Source organism: Lactuca virosa, chromosome 8 (genome assembly GCF_052849685.1).
Source record: "Lactuca virosa cultivar CGN04683 chromosome 8, Lactuca_virosa_CGN04683_v6, whole genome shotgun sequence".
Classification (NCBI taxonomy): Eukaryota; Viridiplantae; Streptophyta; class Magnoliopsida; order Asterales; family Asteraceae; genus Lactuca; species Lactuca virosa.
In genome coordinates this window covers 218,327,022-218,346,042 of record NC_136433.1, presented here as the reverse complement: position 1 = coordinate 218,346,042, position 19,021 = coordinate 218,327,022, and the positions used below count along the sequence as shown (strand labels likewise).

At 34.5% G+C, this 19,021-nt stretch overlaps 2 protein-coding genes across 3 annotated transcripts; one reads left to right on the top strand and one right to left on the bottom strand.

Annotated features, from left to right (window-relative positions):
* The first annotated feature begins 11,088 nt into the window (after nucleotides 1-11,088).
* LOC145133638 (uncharacterized) lies at nucleotides 11,089-14,122 on the top strand. Its single transcript, XM_079068566.1, has 3 exons — nucleotides 11,089-11,664; nucleotides 11,816-12,917; nucleotides 13,276-14,122. The coding sequence occupies exons 1-3, from the start codon at nucleotides 11,255-11,257 to the stop codon at nucleotides 13,588-13,590; spliced, it is 1,827 nt and encodes a 608-aa protein (XP_078924692.1). The 5' UTR covers nucleotides 11,089-11,254; the 3' UTR covers nucleotides 13,591-14,122.
* A 1,481-nt stretch (nucleotides 14,123-15,603) lies between these two features.
* Nucleotides 15,604-17,996, bottom strand: LOC145128329 (LRR/ubiquitin-like domain protein). Of its 2 annotated transcripts, none has more exons than XM_079063137.1 (9): nucleotides 17,688-17,996; nucleotides 17,509-17,606; nucleotides 17,102-17,365; nucleotides 16,916-17,016; nucleotides 16,699-16,836; nucleotides 16,586-16,628; nucleotides 16,428-16,493; nucleotides 16,034-16,153; nucleotides 15,604-15,932 (listed from the first exon to the last, which is right to left on the bottom strand). In XM_079063137.1, exons 1-9 carry the CDS (start codon nucleotides 17,869-17,871, stop codon nucleotides 15,822-15,824), a joined length of 1,125 nt encoding a protein of 374 aa, XP_078919263.1. In that variant the 5' UTR covers nucleotides 17,872-17,996; the 3' UTR covers nucleotides 15,604-15,821. The 2 variants fall into 2 exon arrangements, with proteins under 2 accessions (XP_078919263.1, XP_078919262.1); XM_079063136.1 differs by having other exon boundaries at nucleotides 16,586-16,634; nucleotides 17,688-17,995.
* Nucleotides 17,997-19,021: the final 1,025 nt, after the last annotated feature.

Sequence of the window (19,021 nt, the reverse complement as noted above, 5' to 3'; positions counted from 1 at the left end):
TTGTAGTGTAAGTCCATAACTATTTTGGTATGTACTTGACCCGATTGTGAGCATGTTCCTTTTGGGTTGCCTTCACCACATCGAATTTATAGGATGAATTAAGAAGAGAAAGCTTTAATTATGATTTATTAATATATTATGAGAATAATATATTAAAGGAGAAATCATATTGTTTAATTAATATTAGTCAAGAATTAATTAAGAATTAATTTAGTGGCTAAAAGAGATTAATTAAACTTATGGGACTGGAGTTGTAATTATAAGATAATTGCAATTGGGCTATGGATCACCTAAGAATAATAGGTTGGACGAATTCTATGGGAAGCCCATTAGGAATTCGTCCAAGGGATATTCTAAAGGGGTCCATGGGCTGCTTAGGGCCTAAGCAGTCAGATTAGGGTTTCCTAAGTTCAAAACCCTAATAGCCTAAGTATATAAAGAATCCCTAAGCCCAAAAAACGTGGCTATCCTTTTGAGAGGGTTTCTGGACGTCTTTTGGGTGCTCTTCTTCTTCTCTTCTTCATCCAGTTGCTTAGTGGTGTTTGTGACTCCATTAGAGGTGCAACACTTGAGGGACTAAGCTTTCTGAAGCCAAGTAATTGATTGTTATTGCTACATAACAATCAAAGGTATTCTCTAAACCCTAATTCAGATTATAATATGTTAGATCTAGGGTTTATAGCTTTGGATATTCAATTGCATGTTCAATAGACAAACTAGACCCAAAAGCTATTAGGGTTTGCATGTACACCATAGGAATGATGTAGTGCTCAAAACCCATCAGTGGTATCAGAGCCTAGGGCTGTTTGTTAGTGAATTTGATGCTTATTTGATCGAAAATTGGCTGAAAATCAAAAATTTTGAAGTTTTTAGGCTTGACTCGCCGAGTCAAGTGGGTGACTCGCCGAGTCCATAGTGAACTCGACGAGTCCAAGCCAGACTCGACGAGTCAGAGGGTCAGATGGAGCAAATTTCGGGATTTTGACCTGTTTTGGCTGTGGATAATTACCTAAAACGTTTTTTATTAATAAAATCTGAATTTTATCAATATTTGGAGATTATCTTTGCCAAAATAGAAGATAATTGTTAAAATTTAGATAATCATTTGTTTTATTAGATAAAGATTGATTATTTGTAATTTAGATTTGAATTATCTTGTGAAAATAAAATTAAAGATCAAATTAGATAATTATAAATTAATTGTTTAATTTTAAATTATTTGCAATTTGATCTTGTGTGTTTTGAATAGTTTCAAAACTTGCCCTCAAGTTTTAGAATTTAAAATTTTGATTAAAAGTTTAATTTTGAAAGATTTGAATTCTAAACCCAAATGTTTTGATAAAGTTCAAAACTTGTCCTCAAGTTTTGGAATTTAAATTTTGATTAATAGTTTAATTATGTAATATTTAAATTCTAAAACCCTAGTTTTTTTTGAAAAAGTTCAAATTACACCCTTATGGTTTTATTAATTAATTAAGGTGTATAATTAAAAGAGATTTAATAAACCCATAAAGTTTTGGTTTACATTTAATTAAATTAAAAGTATAATTTATTAAATTAGACCACCTAGTATTTTAAAAGTGTAAAATACACCGTATACTATATATAACATCAAAAGTCTAATATTATATATATGTATGAGTAAACAGTCAGTCTTACCGTTAGTAGGCCTCATTCACGAAGCTGGTCTATAAGGGGTGTTTAAGAAAATTGCCTATAAAATGGCGATTGAATGGGTATCCACTCTTACCCACCACACTCTTGACTAGTGGAGGGTCGTTAGCCGAACAGGTAGGATAGGACGAAACCTTCCATTATAAGTATAATGAAGTACAAAGTAACTAAATGCTTTTACAAATTCCCAAATCATATTTACTTTAGGCAAAATGTGAAATTGTATGCTAATCCATGGAATTACACTTCACACCCTTGCCAAACGTTAGTGGAGCGTGCGTGGTTAACCGAGACACTAATTTGGGGTTGACATTGGTAGTGAAGGGTGGCTCGATGTTTATCATAGATCAATGGAGCGTGTGTGGTTAACCGGCACATTGATTAGGTGATAGTAGCATTGAGTGCATCACGTAGATTCGTATGGTTATTCACACCTTGTTTGTGATCCTCAGCATCCCAGTCGCAAATTTGAAGGGCATAATCGAGATTAAACATGCCATTGAAAAGTTCAATGAATCTCAAAAGATCTAGGAGTTTCAATTCATTTAAAACTTAAACTTCTTTTTCGTTTTTCATGGTGGAAATTGGTAAATCGTCATTTACCTACCTTCAAATATTCTGCAACTAGATTACGGCATCCCTCTTCTAGGTTGTAGAGTATTGTGTTCGATCCTAGCCTTAATAACTCATTTGGGTGTTTTATTAAGGACTCAATCAACCTAACTTGAATTTTCTCCCGTTTTGTAGATGTCTAGTTCTGACAATCATGGTCTTCCTGAATCCTTTGAAGATGATATTCCATGATATGATCGAGGAACAAGAGATCATGCTTCACTTCCTCCACCTCCTCCAATTATTCTCCCTAACCCACAAGTTCAAAGGCTTGAAAAGTTCAAGCTCACTCAAGCCCTATTGGCAAGTAAACACGAAGATGGGAAACATGTGTGTGCACACGTCTTGGAGATAAAGTCACACATTGACAGGTTAAGGATGTTGGGTGTCGAGATTTCAGGTGAGTTGGCTGTTGACTGGGTTCTTCAGTCGCTTCCTGAATCATATAGTGAGTTCGTTAGAGAGTACTATATGATGGACCATGACGTGACCCTCATTGATTTGACCTATTTGCTTATAGCTGCTGAGTCATCAATGATTTGGTGTGCTGATCAAGCAAATTTGTCTGATGAATCAAACTCCCAAACTTCAATGGACATTGAAAATGGTGACATTGGAAATCCAGAAAAGGTAAATTCTGAGATAGTTCCTTGTGCCATTCCAAAAGAGTCCATTTGCTTCTATTGCCAAGAGAAGGGGCATTGGAGACGAAGCTGCCCTATTTACCTGAGAGATCTGAGAGATGGGAGAGTCAAGACGTATGGCTCTACTTCAGGTAAAATCCATTAACTAACTCTATAAGTTCCTATTCTTTGATTCTTAATACATGATGTGATAAGATTACATTTTGATGTTTTGCATGATCGAAGAAAAGAAAGGAAGCTTAAGGAAGAAGCGTGCTGAATCTGATCGTGAAGAAATGGTTTTCGATTGCATGGATTCAAAGATCGGATTTTTGAGCTGCTACTTTAGAGTTAGGATAGATTGCTAAGAAATATGTAATAGCATAGTTTTCAGTTGAACTGCATTGTAAGGACAAATTTTTCCGTAATAAAATAAAATTTGATTTTATCTTATTTATTTATCCTTGCAATGGTGTGTATGAAAAATTGATGTTTAATTGTTTCTATTATTAGCAATAATGGATTTGATTCTTAATTATGTTATTTGTGGAAATGTCGAGAATTTGCCAAATAAGGAAAGATTCTCATCGCCCAAGTTTCAATTGGACAGAAACTTGGAATCATACAAATTGGTTGCGTGATGAATGAGAAACTTCATATTTGGAAATTAGACTAATTCTTTGACAAAGTGTCAAGAGAAGGACTAGGAGATCGAGTACATTAGGTTGTGCGTTGATCAAGTCCACCACAAGAGTGATAAAGATATTCGTCATGATTTACTAAAGTTTAGTAAATATGGTTATACTTATAAGATTAAGTATAATTCTGAGTTGATTGAAATAGTTTCAATCAATAGCAGAACGAATAAGAAGAATAAAGTAGGCAGAAAGATAAAATTTTCTCTATTCTAAGAAGAAGGGAGAGTACCTTTTATTGTGTTTTATGATAAGCTTTAATGATTAAGAACTATTTCTCAACTGGTCCTCTAAGTGAGTCTTAGTGCATTTGTATGTCTAAGAAGAGGAATCGAGAATTATGGAAATAGTTAAATTAATAAGTCAATCATACTTCGTTCCAAAATCAAGTCTTAGAGTCATACTCCAAGATTGTGACTTGAGTGACAAGTCTTAAGTAGGTTTGTAACACTTATCAAATGTAGAATAAGAAAGTTTCTTATTCTTGTACATTTGAAATTGGTAAGTTGTGATGTCTTGGATAAGACAAAGACCAACTAGGACCAATTGTGTGAAGTGTTAAACTTGATAAGAAGCTACACTTACTCTTGAATATTTGTTTGTCGAGAAATATTTCTTGACAAGAGAACCTTATATGTCAAGGAGTCAGTGGGAGTCTTAATGGTCTTGAAAAGTTTCAAGAACAAATCAAGAATAAACCTAGTTGATCATCACTAGCGCACGACTTGAGGTTTATAACCTATCGTGTTGACATTATTTTGTTTCTGTGGCATTCCAATTAAGCTAAATATGTATGCGAGTTCTATGAGTTCTCATTTGAATGCATAAAGACAAAGCACCTTGATCAATGGAAAGTACATTGATATGTAGGGGTGAGTTGCTTGGAAGGCATGGTGGGCATTCATGCTACCATGAGGCAAGGAATCGAGATTGAACAAGTTCAGTCCATATGAGTTTGGATTTGTCGCAAACCTTGGTTTTGGCAAATTCACATGGATAGGAACACATACACCATAAAATCTAAGTGTCATAAGGTTTATCTCCTTCATGAAAATGATTGTGAGGAAAATGCTTTCACTAAGAGAGATTTTAATAAGATAGCAATTGTGAAAATTGTATTCTCAAATTCGATTATGATTACGGCATTCCTTTTCATAATTCGAAATGTGAGATTTGGCAATTATTCTGAACATTTAGGACTTAGTAACATAAGTTTTGAATTTGTATAAGACACACATGTAAGCTTTCTAAGGCAAAGGTGTATGAGTTTAAGAAGCTTAGATAAAGGCTTAGATAAGGAATTCAATAAGCATTGTTTTCTGGAAGTTCAGCTGTTTTCTGAATACATGTCAAAGCTAGTGGGAGCATAAGTGTTATGTTGGTAAGAAAATAATCATTATGTTAGTGGGAGCATGATTATTATGGTAAGTATTGCAAGTTAGCAATATTAATTATAGAAAACAAGAGTTATACTTTGTAGAGTCGCAAGGGTTGAAAAGTTGTTTTGCTATAATTAAGGGAGAGAATATTATACTTTGTTTCAAAATCTAAAAACTTAGATCGAGAAATGTTAATAAAATTTAGTCAAGGATACATAGCACGTTCTCAAATTTGATTATGATTACGGCTTCCCTCTTCATAGTTCGAATTGTGAGAACACGACTAACAAAATATTATGGCAAAAGACTGGTAAAGTATCACGTCTTAATGTAAGACATTATGCATCGTGTTCCATACGTTTCGAGTATAGGATCGATTGCGTATGCTATAATATTTGACCGTTCTAAAATTTTCCAAATGCCTAGTGCATTAAGAGGGAAAAGGGACTAGAATCGGTTTTGACTAAAATAATTAAACAACTATCAAAGGACGATCCAAAGTTCGGTGAGGATTGGTCGCTTGTGAGTAGTTGGAAGTATAGTACTGGATGGACCATATCGACAATATTATGAATAGATAAGATTCTATTAAGAATGAGTTGTCATATGGCAAATATGGAAATGTTTCCACAATCGGAGTTGGATATTAAGATTTTTATGTCTAGATTAGAAAATTTTATGCAAAAAAGGATGTTCAAAGGAATGTACTTTGAGTGAGAGACATCACATTTATAGAATTGTTTTGTAACAAGTTCTGATAGAGTACTTTGTAATTTCATTGGCCAAGTCTTGGTGACTTTTGTGCTATGACTTTACGAAAGGATCGTTGCATAAAATGTTAGAATCTAACATATTCTAATAGTAACAAGAACCTTGTATTCTTACACTAACGATGAGGATTAGGAATTGTGAAATGAGCATCATTGGAAAAGCTTTTCAATTGATCTATTTCACAAAGCATAGACCATAGGAAAAATAGTGTGCATGCTCGGAGCATGGGATAGCTATTGTTATAATTCAAGTAATTAGTTGATTATCCGAAACATTATATAATCAATAATGTGTAATCAATATGGTGACTAAATAAGAGATGTTTTATTTATTCTCAAAAGTTTTTGAGGCTATATAGGATTAAGTATTATTATTGTGTTTCGCTTTGCATGTTTTGACTTCCAGAATAACTGGGTTATTCGAACCTCCACAGTCGGTCATACGTTGGAAGTAGGTATGAAGCAAGTCTGTCATGAATTTGTCTGTAGATTGTCTAAAGTGTTTAGACATAACACAAGTTTGCTGCAGAGTTCATGAGTGCTTTAATAAGATTAAAGTATTGGATTAAACCCATGCTCACTTGAATCACTTCATGGTTTTTATCACGAGTGATTGTGAGACGATAATATTGTATATTCTTGAAACCGAGACGTGTGAGTTGTAATTATGATTCGGTTACACATTGATAATATGTAAACGCACCAGTAACTTGGTGTTATAAAACATATTGTTATGTGTAATTTGATGAGTAAGAGCAAGCGAGCATTTGAGTCAAAGTTTATCCATTCCTTTTACCCAAAGTGGGATAAAAGCGATATCTGTGGGCCCCTCGATGATTTAGTGATGACACCCTAAGCGCTTGGCCAAGCCGGGACTAAGTTGATGTGTTCAATTGTAGTCTGTTGTCAGTCGTCATAAATCGGATGTAGGGAAACAATACATAGACAGAGAGAATGATTAAAATTCGTGTCTATACGATATCTTGAGAATGGAGGAATATATGATCCCTTATCTAAAGGACACGCGTATCTGATAAGATCAGAGTTGACAGCGGCTTTTGAAAGCTACGATTGCTGATCAGGTTCTGAAGTCATGCAAAATAGTTATTAGACTTATCCAAGTGGGAGACTGTTGGATTAGTGTCTAAGTTCATAACTATTTTGGTATGTACTTGACCCGATTGTGAGCATGGTCCTTTTGGGTTGCCTTCACCATAGCAATTTGTAGGATGAATTATGAAGAGAAAGGTTTAATTATGATTTATTAATATATTATGAGAATAATATATTAAAGGAGAAATCATATTGTTTAATTAATATTAGTCAAGAATTAATTTAGTGGCTAAAAGAGATTAATTAAACTTAGGGGACTGGAGTTGTAATTATAAGATAATTGCAATTGGGCTATGGATCACATAAGAATAATAGGTTGGACGAATTCTATGGGAAGCCCATTAGGAATTCGTCCAAGGGATATTCTAAAGGGGTCCATGGGCTGCTTAGGGCCTAAGCAGTCAGATTAGGGTTTCCTAAGTTCAAAACCCTAATAGCCTAAGTATATAAAGAACCCCTAAGCCCCAAAAACGTGGCTATCCTTTTGAGAGGGTTTCTGGACGTCTTTTGGGTGCTCTTCTTCTTCTCTTCTTCATCCAGTTGCTTAGTGGTGTTTGTGACTCCATTAGAGGTGCAACACTTGAGGCACTAAGCTTTCTGAAGCCAAGGAATTGATTGTTATTGCTACATAACAATCAAAGGTATTCTCTAAACCCTAATTCAGATTATAATATGTTAGATCTAGGGTTTATAGCTTTGGATATTCAATTGCATGTTCATTAGACAAACTAGATCCAAAAGCTATTAGGGTTTGCATGTACACCATAGGAATGATGTAGTGCTCAAAACCCATCAACATACAACCCTTAGGGCACTCAACTAGATGATTACCAACCTACTGGTACTCTAACCAGGATACCACTACTCTTATATCATGACACACAAGGATATACACTGTAACACATAATATAGTAAGGGAACTCACTTGAATCGAAGACCCAAGGAATCACATAAACACCCACACTCCCTGGACCAATCAGCCCGACGAACCGACTAGCACCAAATACATAAATCCTTAATCAATAACCCAAGTCCTTCAAGTTTGACCCAAAGTCAAACTGGTCAAAAGTTAACGCTCAACGGTCAAGAAAAGTCAACGGTCAACACAACGTAGAGACCTCTTGGCCACGTCGTGGGCATGTCAGACAAAACAGTCGACATGCAGGTCCTCACCACGTTGTGGCAATCCCTTGGCAATGTCTTGGTTCCTTCTAAAATGACATACTCTTCATTAAGTGCTTAATCCTTACAGATCTAAACTCATAACTTCATATCCGGTTTGACTTAATGGATAAAGTTTCCAACTTTATCCATTAGGACTCCAACACAAGGCAAGATCTACAATTCTATATCTAATAAGTCTTTATTGTGACCCAAACTTGTGCATGGACACAAGATGGTTCCAAACATGGCTCTTTTCTCAATCATCAAAAGCTTAGAGACCATAAGAGGACCATACAAGCTCTGGAGTTCCTCAAACTCTAAGAGCATCCATGGAAGGGACCAAAACTACCCAAAAATGATCCCAAAACTGAATCTAAAATATGAAATGCCAAGGTATGAACTTTAGACCTCAAATAGCTCAGAATCAGAAGATAATGTTGGATCCAAACCAGCTCCTTGCTTCCTTGCACCAAAGTGAACTTCCTACTTCCTCAAGTTTTACTAAAGTCCAAAGAATATACTCTAAGTCAAGAAAATAGGCTCTCAAACATGCATGGAGGGTACGGTTTCGTGTTGAAGGGTTGGAGGCTGGAGAGAATGCCCAAATTGTTGAGATTAGGTGCTTAAATATGGAAGAAACCCTAAGAATCATGGGCCTGCGCTACAGCAGCTGCCACGTTGTGGTCGTCACCTTGTCATGTCGTGGTGTTAATCAGAACATGAGATTCATAAGTGTCATGCCACGTCGTGGCACTCCGTGCACCACGTCGTGAGATAAGGTTTTCCTCAAAAACCTTATCTTTGACCCCTTAAAGTTTTCAACTGATCAATTCTGAAAAATGGGTGTTACATTTCGACTTCAAACGAAAGAGTTATGACAATTTAAAAAAAAAGACAGATTTTGCATAGTACTGAAACATAATACAATTCAACTAAAAAATCCAATGTCATGGGGCTTATAACTCAATGAATATGGAACCAAAGACGTTTATATAGTTTAAAATGAACTACAAACAATTAAATACACGTTGAAGTAAATCTTGTCATTCCAACTTCAAACGAAAGAATTATGACATTTTAAAGAAGAGAACAGATTGTGCATAGTGCTGGAATAGAAAATAATTCAGATTTGATACCCTATGTTATGGGGTGTAATTCAATCAATATGTATCCGAATAACGTGTTTATATAGTTTAAAATGAAGTGCAAACAATAAACTATACATTGAAAGCAAATCATGTTATTCCAACTTCAAATGAAGGAATTATGACAGTTTAAAGAAAAAAAAACAAATTAAATACAAGCACATTTTGGGTTGGTCCCAATTTTTACCCAGAATCGATGGCACCGAACTAGAAAAAAACCCCGAAATCGATATAAGAAAATCTGAAGAAGCAAAAATCGTTCAGCTTGATGAAAACCGTCTGGATCCCAATTGATCCGACTAAACCAATTGCTCACCCCTACTCACAACTGTAATTCCCATTACAACGTACCCATATAACCTTTTTAAAACGAAATATATAACTTGATTCGTAAATGAAAAAAATTTGGACTTATTCTTAATTGAAAAAATATATATTGTGTTGGCGATCTTTAGATAATACTATCAACTTTGTCAGGCTGTTTTTCTACTACATCAATGCCACACCGGATTTGCCTCATCTGTCCATTTTTTTTCTATTTGAAAGAAATGATTTGCCGTTACAAATTATTTATTTATGATATTATTTTACACAACTAAATTTAATGTGAAAAACGAAAATTCCATTAACTTTAAATAAAGTTACATAACATTAAATTAAAATATAACACTGAATTAAAACATAACACTAAAAATAAAAATTAGTAATTCGTTGGAACCTATTTTTGAACTCATTGATAAAATTCCAAAACTCCAAATACTTGAAAGGTTTTCCATTTTCTGCTCGAAATTTGTAGAGCTTTGTTCAAAATGATTTCATCTTCATCATTTTGCCAAATTAAGTCTCAAGTTATTAAACAAAGTGTTAAACTCTAATACCATTTTATTCACATACTTTTATTTTGTGTACACTTGATCATTTGGTAATTACCTTGATTCATTTAGTCAAGAAAAAACATGTTGTAATTCTCCTTCAAAAACTTCCCCCATTGTGTGCATTTGCGACTAGAGGTTCCTCCGATACAAAGACCCATGCACCGGCCAAAAAGTCTCTTCTATCGGGGTCTATGGTCTAATAATGAATTTCCCATTGTTTGAAGCAACCATTTGCTAAGACGGAATCGAGAAAGGTAAAATTAAGGTTGAAGGTTTGAGAAACGATGTTTGAAAGTGGTAAGAATTGATAGTAGTTGTGGGTATTTATGTATGGGAAAAAGTTGGTAAAATTTTTAAATTTAGATATTACAAGCAATAAAGAAAAATAAGTAAAGAATAGAGAGGGGTCATGACAATTTTCTTTTGTGTGTGGTGCTCAAATTCGACATGCCAAGCCTTTAACGCGGTTTTTGCTAAGCCCTTTGCCGAAAAACCAAAAACTGGTTAAGGAGTAAACATGGAACCGAGAACCGGACTAAATACCACTTTTCGGTTCCAATCAGTTCCGGTTCCATTCTACTATCAAGTGTGTTATCTAAAATGATATCGGAACCGGAACCAACCCGAATCAGATCGGAACCGAAAACCAAAATAATGAATCAGGCAGGGGCGGACCTAGTAGGTGTCCCGGTGTGGCACCAGCAACACCTTCTTTTTCTGTCCATAGTGGAATTTTTTTCGATTTTTCGATGTTTTTTACCTATTTCTTCTACATCGGCAACACCTACTATATATTCTTACGTCCGCCCCTAGAATCAGGATAACCGAATTAAATACAACACCATTACTCGGTTCCAACCTATTTAGGTTTCAATTCAATTTTTTGGTTAAAGAACTCAACATATTTAGGTTTGAATTCAATTTTTTGGTTAAAAAACTCAACAAGTTTGAAAAGGATAATAAGAAAAAGAAAAGAAAAAAAACATGACTAAAGATGACGAAAGAGGATAGGTAAGATTGTTACTCCCAACAGTACACACTTATTTACCTCCCCTTCCCAGCAAAGCTACTACCCCTCTTACTTTCTCTCTCTTCATGTCAGAATCAAAATGTGAGCAACTGATCTGAGAGCCATAATACCCAGACCCCATTCAGCAAATTTGTTATTGTTTAACATTTTGGGGCTACCAAGTCGTAATCAGCCATGGCAGCTGCTCTTGAATGCTGGTCTAGCCGTACGAGCACTGATGAAGACATGGTGGAGCAAGGTCTCATGCGAACCGGAGACAGATCGGAATCTTCAACCGCCGCCGTTGATACCTCTTCATCTTCCTCCTCCCCCTCCGCTTCCGCCGGTGCTTCTCTTAAAGACAGTTCCATGATGCAGAAGAAGTTTCAGAAACTCAGCCGCAATGTATCAGAAGCCATTGCGTCTCTCAAGAACTCCTTGAATCTCGACCCGGCCCGAGATTCGAATCCGACCCGGATCGATAGTTCCCGGAAACATGTCTGGGGAAGCGTCGTTCGGAATTTGACTCAGCTTTATCCCGGAAGTCAACTCCCCGAGAAGCTCGTTTCCAATATCCGGAAGCATTATGATTCTCTACCTCTCAGGTCTTTACTCTATCAACAAACATCTAATCTTAGGGCTTGTAAATTCAAATTTTCGTAACACCCATCATTGCTTTACCTTCTTTAATCTCTGTTTTTTTGCTAAATCTGATTAAAAACTATAAAATCATGTTCATGGTGATGTATCCGACAGTTATGCACAAGCAGGATTCGAAATGAAGGATGTGTTCTTACATGTTAGATTGATAGAACAAGCATCAGCTGATGACCTCCCAGCTATAATGATACAAGAACTTTCAGACGAAGAACCTCAAGGATCTGTTTTCAAGCTCACTTTCGCCTGCAATTCATCACTTTCATGGCCAACCATGTCGGGAGCACTAGATACGTTATCAATTTCTTGCAAGAAGATACAGATCTTTGAGAAAAAAGGTTTCACATTAGGAGTCATTCTTCTTTCGATTCCAATCCAACCAGAGCAAGAGAAAACATTCAAATCCCGGATAGAAACCGCTTTGAAATCAGCTTTAAAAAAGCCGAATAAAACAAATTCTATGAAGCTCCCATTTGGGCTTTGTGGGTGTCAAGAAGAGGGTACAAAGGGAAAAGAGTTTGGCGAAACCGAAGACGATTCCAACACGCAAAATTACCAAAACGGGCTCGAAAGTTTGACTCCAAGTTCATCAAAATTGAAACTAGAATTACCTCTACCCAAATCATCAATAGTAATATCCGTTGATGAATGGCAAACAGTTCAATCCGGGGTCGATGAGATCAAGAAATGGTTATTAAACCCCGATAGTTTAGAGTTCATTGATCAAATTGGATCCGGTAGATTTAAAGGAACATACAAAGGTAAAAAAGTCGGGATCGAGAAGCTAAAAGGGTGTGAAAAGGGTAATTCATACCAATTTGAAATCCGAAAAGATCTTCTAGAGTTAATGACATGTGGGCATAAAAACATTTTACAATTTTATGGTGTATGTATCGATGATGTTCATGGTTTATGTGTTGTGACTAAGTTGATGGAGGGTGGATCGGTTCATGATCGAATCATGGTTAAAAACAAAAAGATTCAAACGAAGGAAATTATACGAATTGCTTTAGATGTAGCGGAAGGGATGAAGTTCATGAATGATCATGGTGTTGCGTATAGAGATCTTAACACACAACGAATTTTATTAGATAAAAACTTGAATGCATGTTTAGGTGATATGGGCATTGTTGGGGCTTGTAAAAGTGCGGGGGAGACTATGGATTATGAAATGGATGGCTACCGTTGGCTTGCTCCCGAGGTTAGTTTTCTTTATTTCTGTTAATCTGTTAAGTCGTTAAGTCGTTCTTTCTGTATTAAGTTAAAAAGAAACAACCATATATAAGATTAAATAAAAAAAGTAACAAAAATTTCAACATCATTAGGTGACCATATTAGACATTATTATCACTCTTGCTTAACTTTTGGCTTTATTAAACCACTTGCATCATTTCACTTGATAACAAATGCATCCAATTAATGACACAAGTTCCATCAAATTAGTTTCCAATGATGCCCTCCACTAACAAATTCAAAAAACAAAAAAAAACTATTATGTTTATACCGTTTTACTCCGTGATGCGGGACCCACAAAATAAAAACAATTTATTTTTTTACAGATAATTGCGGGGGACCCGGAAACGGTCACGGAGACATGGATGAGCAATGTGTTTAGTTTTGGAATGGTGGTTTGGGAAATGGTGACTGGGGAGGCGGCATACTCCGCGCTCTCGCCCGTACAAGCTGCGGTGGGGATCGCCGCGTGTGGGCTTAGACCCGATATACCGAAAGATTGTCCTCAAAATCTCCGGTCTTTAATGAACAAATGTTGGAATAATATTCCTTCAAAAAGGCCTCCGATTTTGGAGATTCTTTCGTTGTTGACTCGGTCAAACAATAACAGTAACAATAACAATAACAGTTTTAGCAGGTGACAGAAGGAACTGATGTTTAGTTAGCATACAGAAATGCATGGGTTGATTTTGCGACATAAAATAGTTGCGATAAAGATGTTCATACTACCAGCCATGGTTTCATTTTGATTTTTTTTTGGGTTAAATGCTAGAAATAGCAACGTATTTTCATTGGTTTATTTTATTATAGCATCATGCTTCCATTTCTTTCTATTACAAAAGCGTATTTTGAAAAAGGTATCTATCTTAATACAAAATAATTTTTACTGGATTTTACAAAATATTGGATAGATTTTCGAAATATAATGATGTAATTGAAAAAAAATGGAAAGATAATGTTATAATACATAAGTAAATGAATATACGTTGTTGCTTTTGGTATGAGTTGATTTTGGGGGAACATGGGAAATCGTTAAAAGGCTAAAAGGAGATGAAATGTGAAGTTTTGGAGTGATTGAAGGGATTTTGTCTTGTGTTTGATGTTTATGTTTGTAGTTGTGGGCCCTTTATGTCTTTGATGTGAAAAAGTAAATGAAATCTTTCTTTTGGTTCATTTGCATACCTGTCTTTGAACTTAAAAGAGATCTGTGTTTATTTTTTTAATATATTTACGATGTATGAAGTTAGAATATAATTTATATGACTTTTGGCTAAGTTTTGTTCAAAGATTCTTCAAAATAATGAAACTTGTATATGAAAAATAGTCAAAGATGGAGGACAAAAGATTCAAAGAATATGAAAATAAGTGACCTTTTGGATTTTTGCACTAATATTTCTACGCTACAATTATTATTAGTTTCTTTTCTTATTATTAAATAGGAATCAAGTTTTATACTTTATTTACCTATATAGTATACACCTCATTTTTTTTTCAAATAAAATTCTCAACTTTCAATTTTGTTTAAATGATAACCTTTTCTATTTTTTTTCTTTATTGTATTGTTATAAAACTTTGTATTTATTTCACATGGAAATTTTTTAGAAAATAGTAACTTATTTTGCTATTGTTACCAATATAGGCTATATACTTTACTGTTTACCAATAATTTTGTTTGTATTTTTACTTTTCACCCATACTAGCAATGTATTTTGTATTTTCCTACTCTTAATACCAACATACTTATATTTCCGTACTAGATAGAAATGTATTTTTTTTTTACATATAATAATAATATACTTGTATCTATATTTCTCTACCAATATGGTCGATGTATTTTATTTTAAAACATAATGTTATTTCTGAAGAAATATAAATACATTTTTATTATGAGATTTTTTTATAAATATGTTACACTTATAAGTAAATCTGTATTACAACAAACTATAGCTTTCATGTTACATATCATTGGTAAAAAGTATAAACATGTTCCTATTATGGTAATGATGGGTAATTAAATAAAATACATTGTTTGGATTGGTAAAGAGAGGGAGAGAGTTACATTGTTATTTCCCGTAATTTGTCTTTTTTTTTTCTTCGCAAAATAGAACAATTATGAAGCTTGATCAATAGTTAGTGATAGTATTCCTTTTATATATAAACATTTTTACAAAATTAGAATAAAACTAAAATTTGATTGCTATGTAAATTAAACTGTTTTGGACTACTCCAACTCAACACCAAAAATCATACTTTCTACACCAAGATGGTGATAATCTTCAACCTCATTTCATTACTTACATCATAAAAGACATAACATCAAATTTTGTATTATATTATCTATTTACATCATTCAACGTTTCATGTATTACTTTTAGTGCCTCAAATTTTATTTATTTTTACTTTATCAAAAATATAACTAGGTATATTCAAAATATAATAATTATTAAACAATTCAATTCTAGTTTAATATGACTAGGTATATTGTACATGTAATAATTTATTTGGTTATAAGTTTGTAATAATATATGTTATTAACTTTTTACAAAAAAAAAGATGTAAAAAAATAGTAAGTTGAAGGTATTTTTGACAATTTATATAAGGCTAGAAAAATATATACTATAGGATATACTTTTTGATGCAAAAATGGTATAAGATTAAAGAAAAAACAATATCGTACCATTTTTTTTACACCATTTTGGTATAAAAAAATTAAGCTGTGTTGGAGATGTTCTAATAAGCCGTCACATCATCAGTCCACATCAACAACAAACATATTCATGTCAACAAAAAGATACAAAATTTCACAAGAATAGAACACACGCTATCAATGCTAAACACATCTCTCAAAGTCTTGAAACACCAAAAATATTTATTAACTTTTATCGGCACCTTCGTCAAAATAAGATGCTCCTCTCACCCGAAACGCAAGTTGTTTGGAATGCTTTAGCACACGCCTCTCGTCAAAGCTTTCCCATCCTTCAAACTGCAATCACAACCCTTGGATCAAATTCATCTGACAACTGCTTTCCAATCTCGACCATTGATTGTTATACAAAATAGCAACTTTGGATGAAAATTACATACCTCTCGAAGCATGTCCATTGTTATTTCCGTGCCATGGAGGTCTAGAGTTGAAAGTTGGGTGCAATTTTTTAATAGTGTCATAGGAAGTGATTTAAGCCCGTTGTTGTGGAGATGTAAAGCCTACAAGTAGTTGGAGAAAATCTTAATAAAGTTGGCCCAAATATGACACTGACATGACATGACAGCTTTATACTGCGTTTGACGTGCACTCGACTGAGATTTGAACTGGTGTTCAATGGGACAAAATATTTCAAACTTTTGTCCAACCAAAAAAGACGAAACAAGGTGGGACATAGACTTGCTCTCGATCGCGATCTCTTGTCTGTGCAAATGACGTAAATGCCCTCCTCATCATGTTCATAAAAAATAGCCATAGAAGGCTTAAACTTAATACCTTGAGATTTCCTAAATTGCTGAAAGTTTCCGGAAGCTCTACGAGAAGATTTGATGAAAGATCAACCTGTATAGTGTATAGATTCAACATTATGGATCAAAAAAACCGAATGTTACAAAAAGGAGTGGGATTTTAGAGATAAATATAAAATCTCTTACTTCAACAAGAGAAGAACAGCTCCCTATGCATGAAGAGATGGTGCTAATCCTTCATATAAAATATAAATTCTCATTAGATGTCTCATGATAAAGAGTGAATATGAACATGTTACCTATTGTCATTAGCTTCTAAAACCTCGAGATGAACTAGAAATCCTATTTCATCAGGAAGACATGTTAACTTGTTTTTTGCAACATGAAGTTCCTTTAAGGTAGTTAATGCTCCCAAATCGGAGGGTAAAGTTGTCAAACTGCAAATATTATATCACCAATGTAGTTGGTATGAAAGATAACTGTTACAAGGCCATTATAAAACAAAGAGATGCTTACAGATTCTGGCTCAAAGACAGAAAAGAAAGAGATTTTAATGATGAAAGTCCTTTCCAGCTAAGAGATTCATCTTCTATGCAGTTTGAATTCAAGAGAAGTTTCTAACAAATAAAGGAACAATCGACATATTACTACTTTTTTCCAACAGGAATCTTTCATTTAAATTAACAAGTATGACACTCTTACCTGTAAAGAACTCAATCCACCAATAGCTTCGGGTATATCTTGTACCGAGTTACAACTGAGATCAAGAAACCTTACAGAAGATCCACAATTCCATACTTCTTGAGGTATGACCTTTATGTCACCATTAGAAAGTGCTATGACTCCAGTAAGCTTCCATCTTTCAAATTGACTCTTCACGACAGTCGCTTGTTTCTCCTTTCTATTGTTCTCAGAAGTTCTCCTTAAATTTGAGACCACCGGAGATTCCTTTTTAATCGGGCCACTCTAAAAAGAAGCAAACATATTTCCTCAATCAAAACCTAAAACACCCAATTCCTTAACAATTACAATCAAGTGACAGATTGCAGATTGCGAATTGCAAATTCCAAACCAGATCACTGATCGGTATATATGAATTTTCGAATTACCCCTTGATGTAGACCCTGGGAAGCTATGAGTTGCATCTTATACACTCCATCGTATGTTCCCAATGAACTAAACTTCATTTCATCGTCAAGAATTTTCCCTGTGACATTACGTTTTTTTGAAAATTAGGTTTTTTTCGTGTGTTGAAGATGATGCGTGTTCGGTAAACAGGGATTGTTACCTTTAGCGATAAGTTTTTGGCCGCGGGGAAGAACATCGGTGAGTGGTTGAAGCACAGATTTTAGGTCTTTAACGGTTGATTCAACAGAAAGGTTCACCGGTATCGATCGTCCGTTGAACTTCACGCTAATTTTAATAGTGTTCGCGGGATCGCTCCCGTCACCGGTAGCGCCGTTTGTCGCCATTTCGACCTTTCGAGCTCAAACCAGTTGCGACAGAGAAATGGTACAACCGTAATTGCTTATGATTTGAAAAAATTGCAAAAATGGCCCATGGTGTTTGTGACACCGTTCCGGCCAACTCAATGGTAAAACAAAAAAATGGTGAGTTTTAAACTAAAATGGTGTAACCAATCCAACCATACATTAAAATAGTGTATTTTAGAGGCCAAACATTTTGTCCACCATATTTGGTGTTGGAGTGTATCCCACACACTAAAATTGTGTATTTTAGAGGTTGGTTGGAGTGATAAAGAGAAAAACTAACACTAAAATGATGTTTTTTAGTGTCCGATTGGAGTTGGTCTAAAAAGTTATGAACTAACACCATTAGTGGAAAAAAAAATTTGTTACGAGTGTTTTGTCTAATTTTTTGAAAAAAAAATAAAATTAAAATAACGATTATGTATTTGATATTTTTTTGAGTAAATAATATGAATGGTCCTTATGGTTTGGGGTAATTTGCACGTTTGGTCCCTAACTTATTTTTTTAACTCGGAAGGTCGCTACAGTTTGTTTTTGTTACGGGCTTGGTCCATTTTTGTTACTCGTTTGATCATTGTCTTACCTAAAAAGACTATTATTTAAATAGGAAAAAATGGTGGGGTATGTAAGGTAAGGTGAAGGGGTAGGGTTGGGGATGTGTTTATTTAAATAAATTAAAAAAATCAAGGACAAAATAGTCTTTTTAGGTTAGACAGGGATCAAGCGTGTAACAAAAACAAACAATAGAGACTTTTCGAGTTAGAAAAATAAGTTAAAGACCAAATGCGCAAATTAACCTAACCACATGGACAATTCGTGTAATTTCCTCTATTTTTTTCATTTTTTTAGAGAAAATTTTTACGAATGGTCCTTATGGTTTTAAGTTTTTCCCCGAACAATCCTTATGAAACCTTTTTGCGTGAATGGTCCAGTAAACCTTGCACATCATCAATCTTTATGAGTAACACCGTTGGTTTTTATGTTAAATACAAATGAAAAGACTATATTGACCCTCTTTTATTTAATTGTTAAACGATGGGCCTCTCTCTCTCACACACACAGCCATCCTAAGTTCATCTTCTCCATCCAATTCATCCAATTGCAGCCCTAAAACAATAAATATGTTCATAAA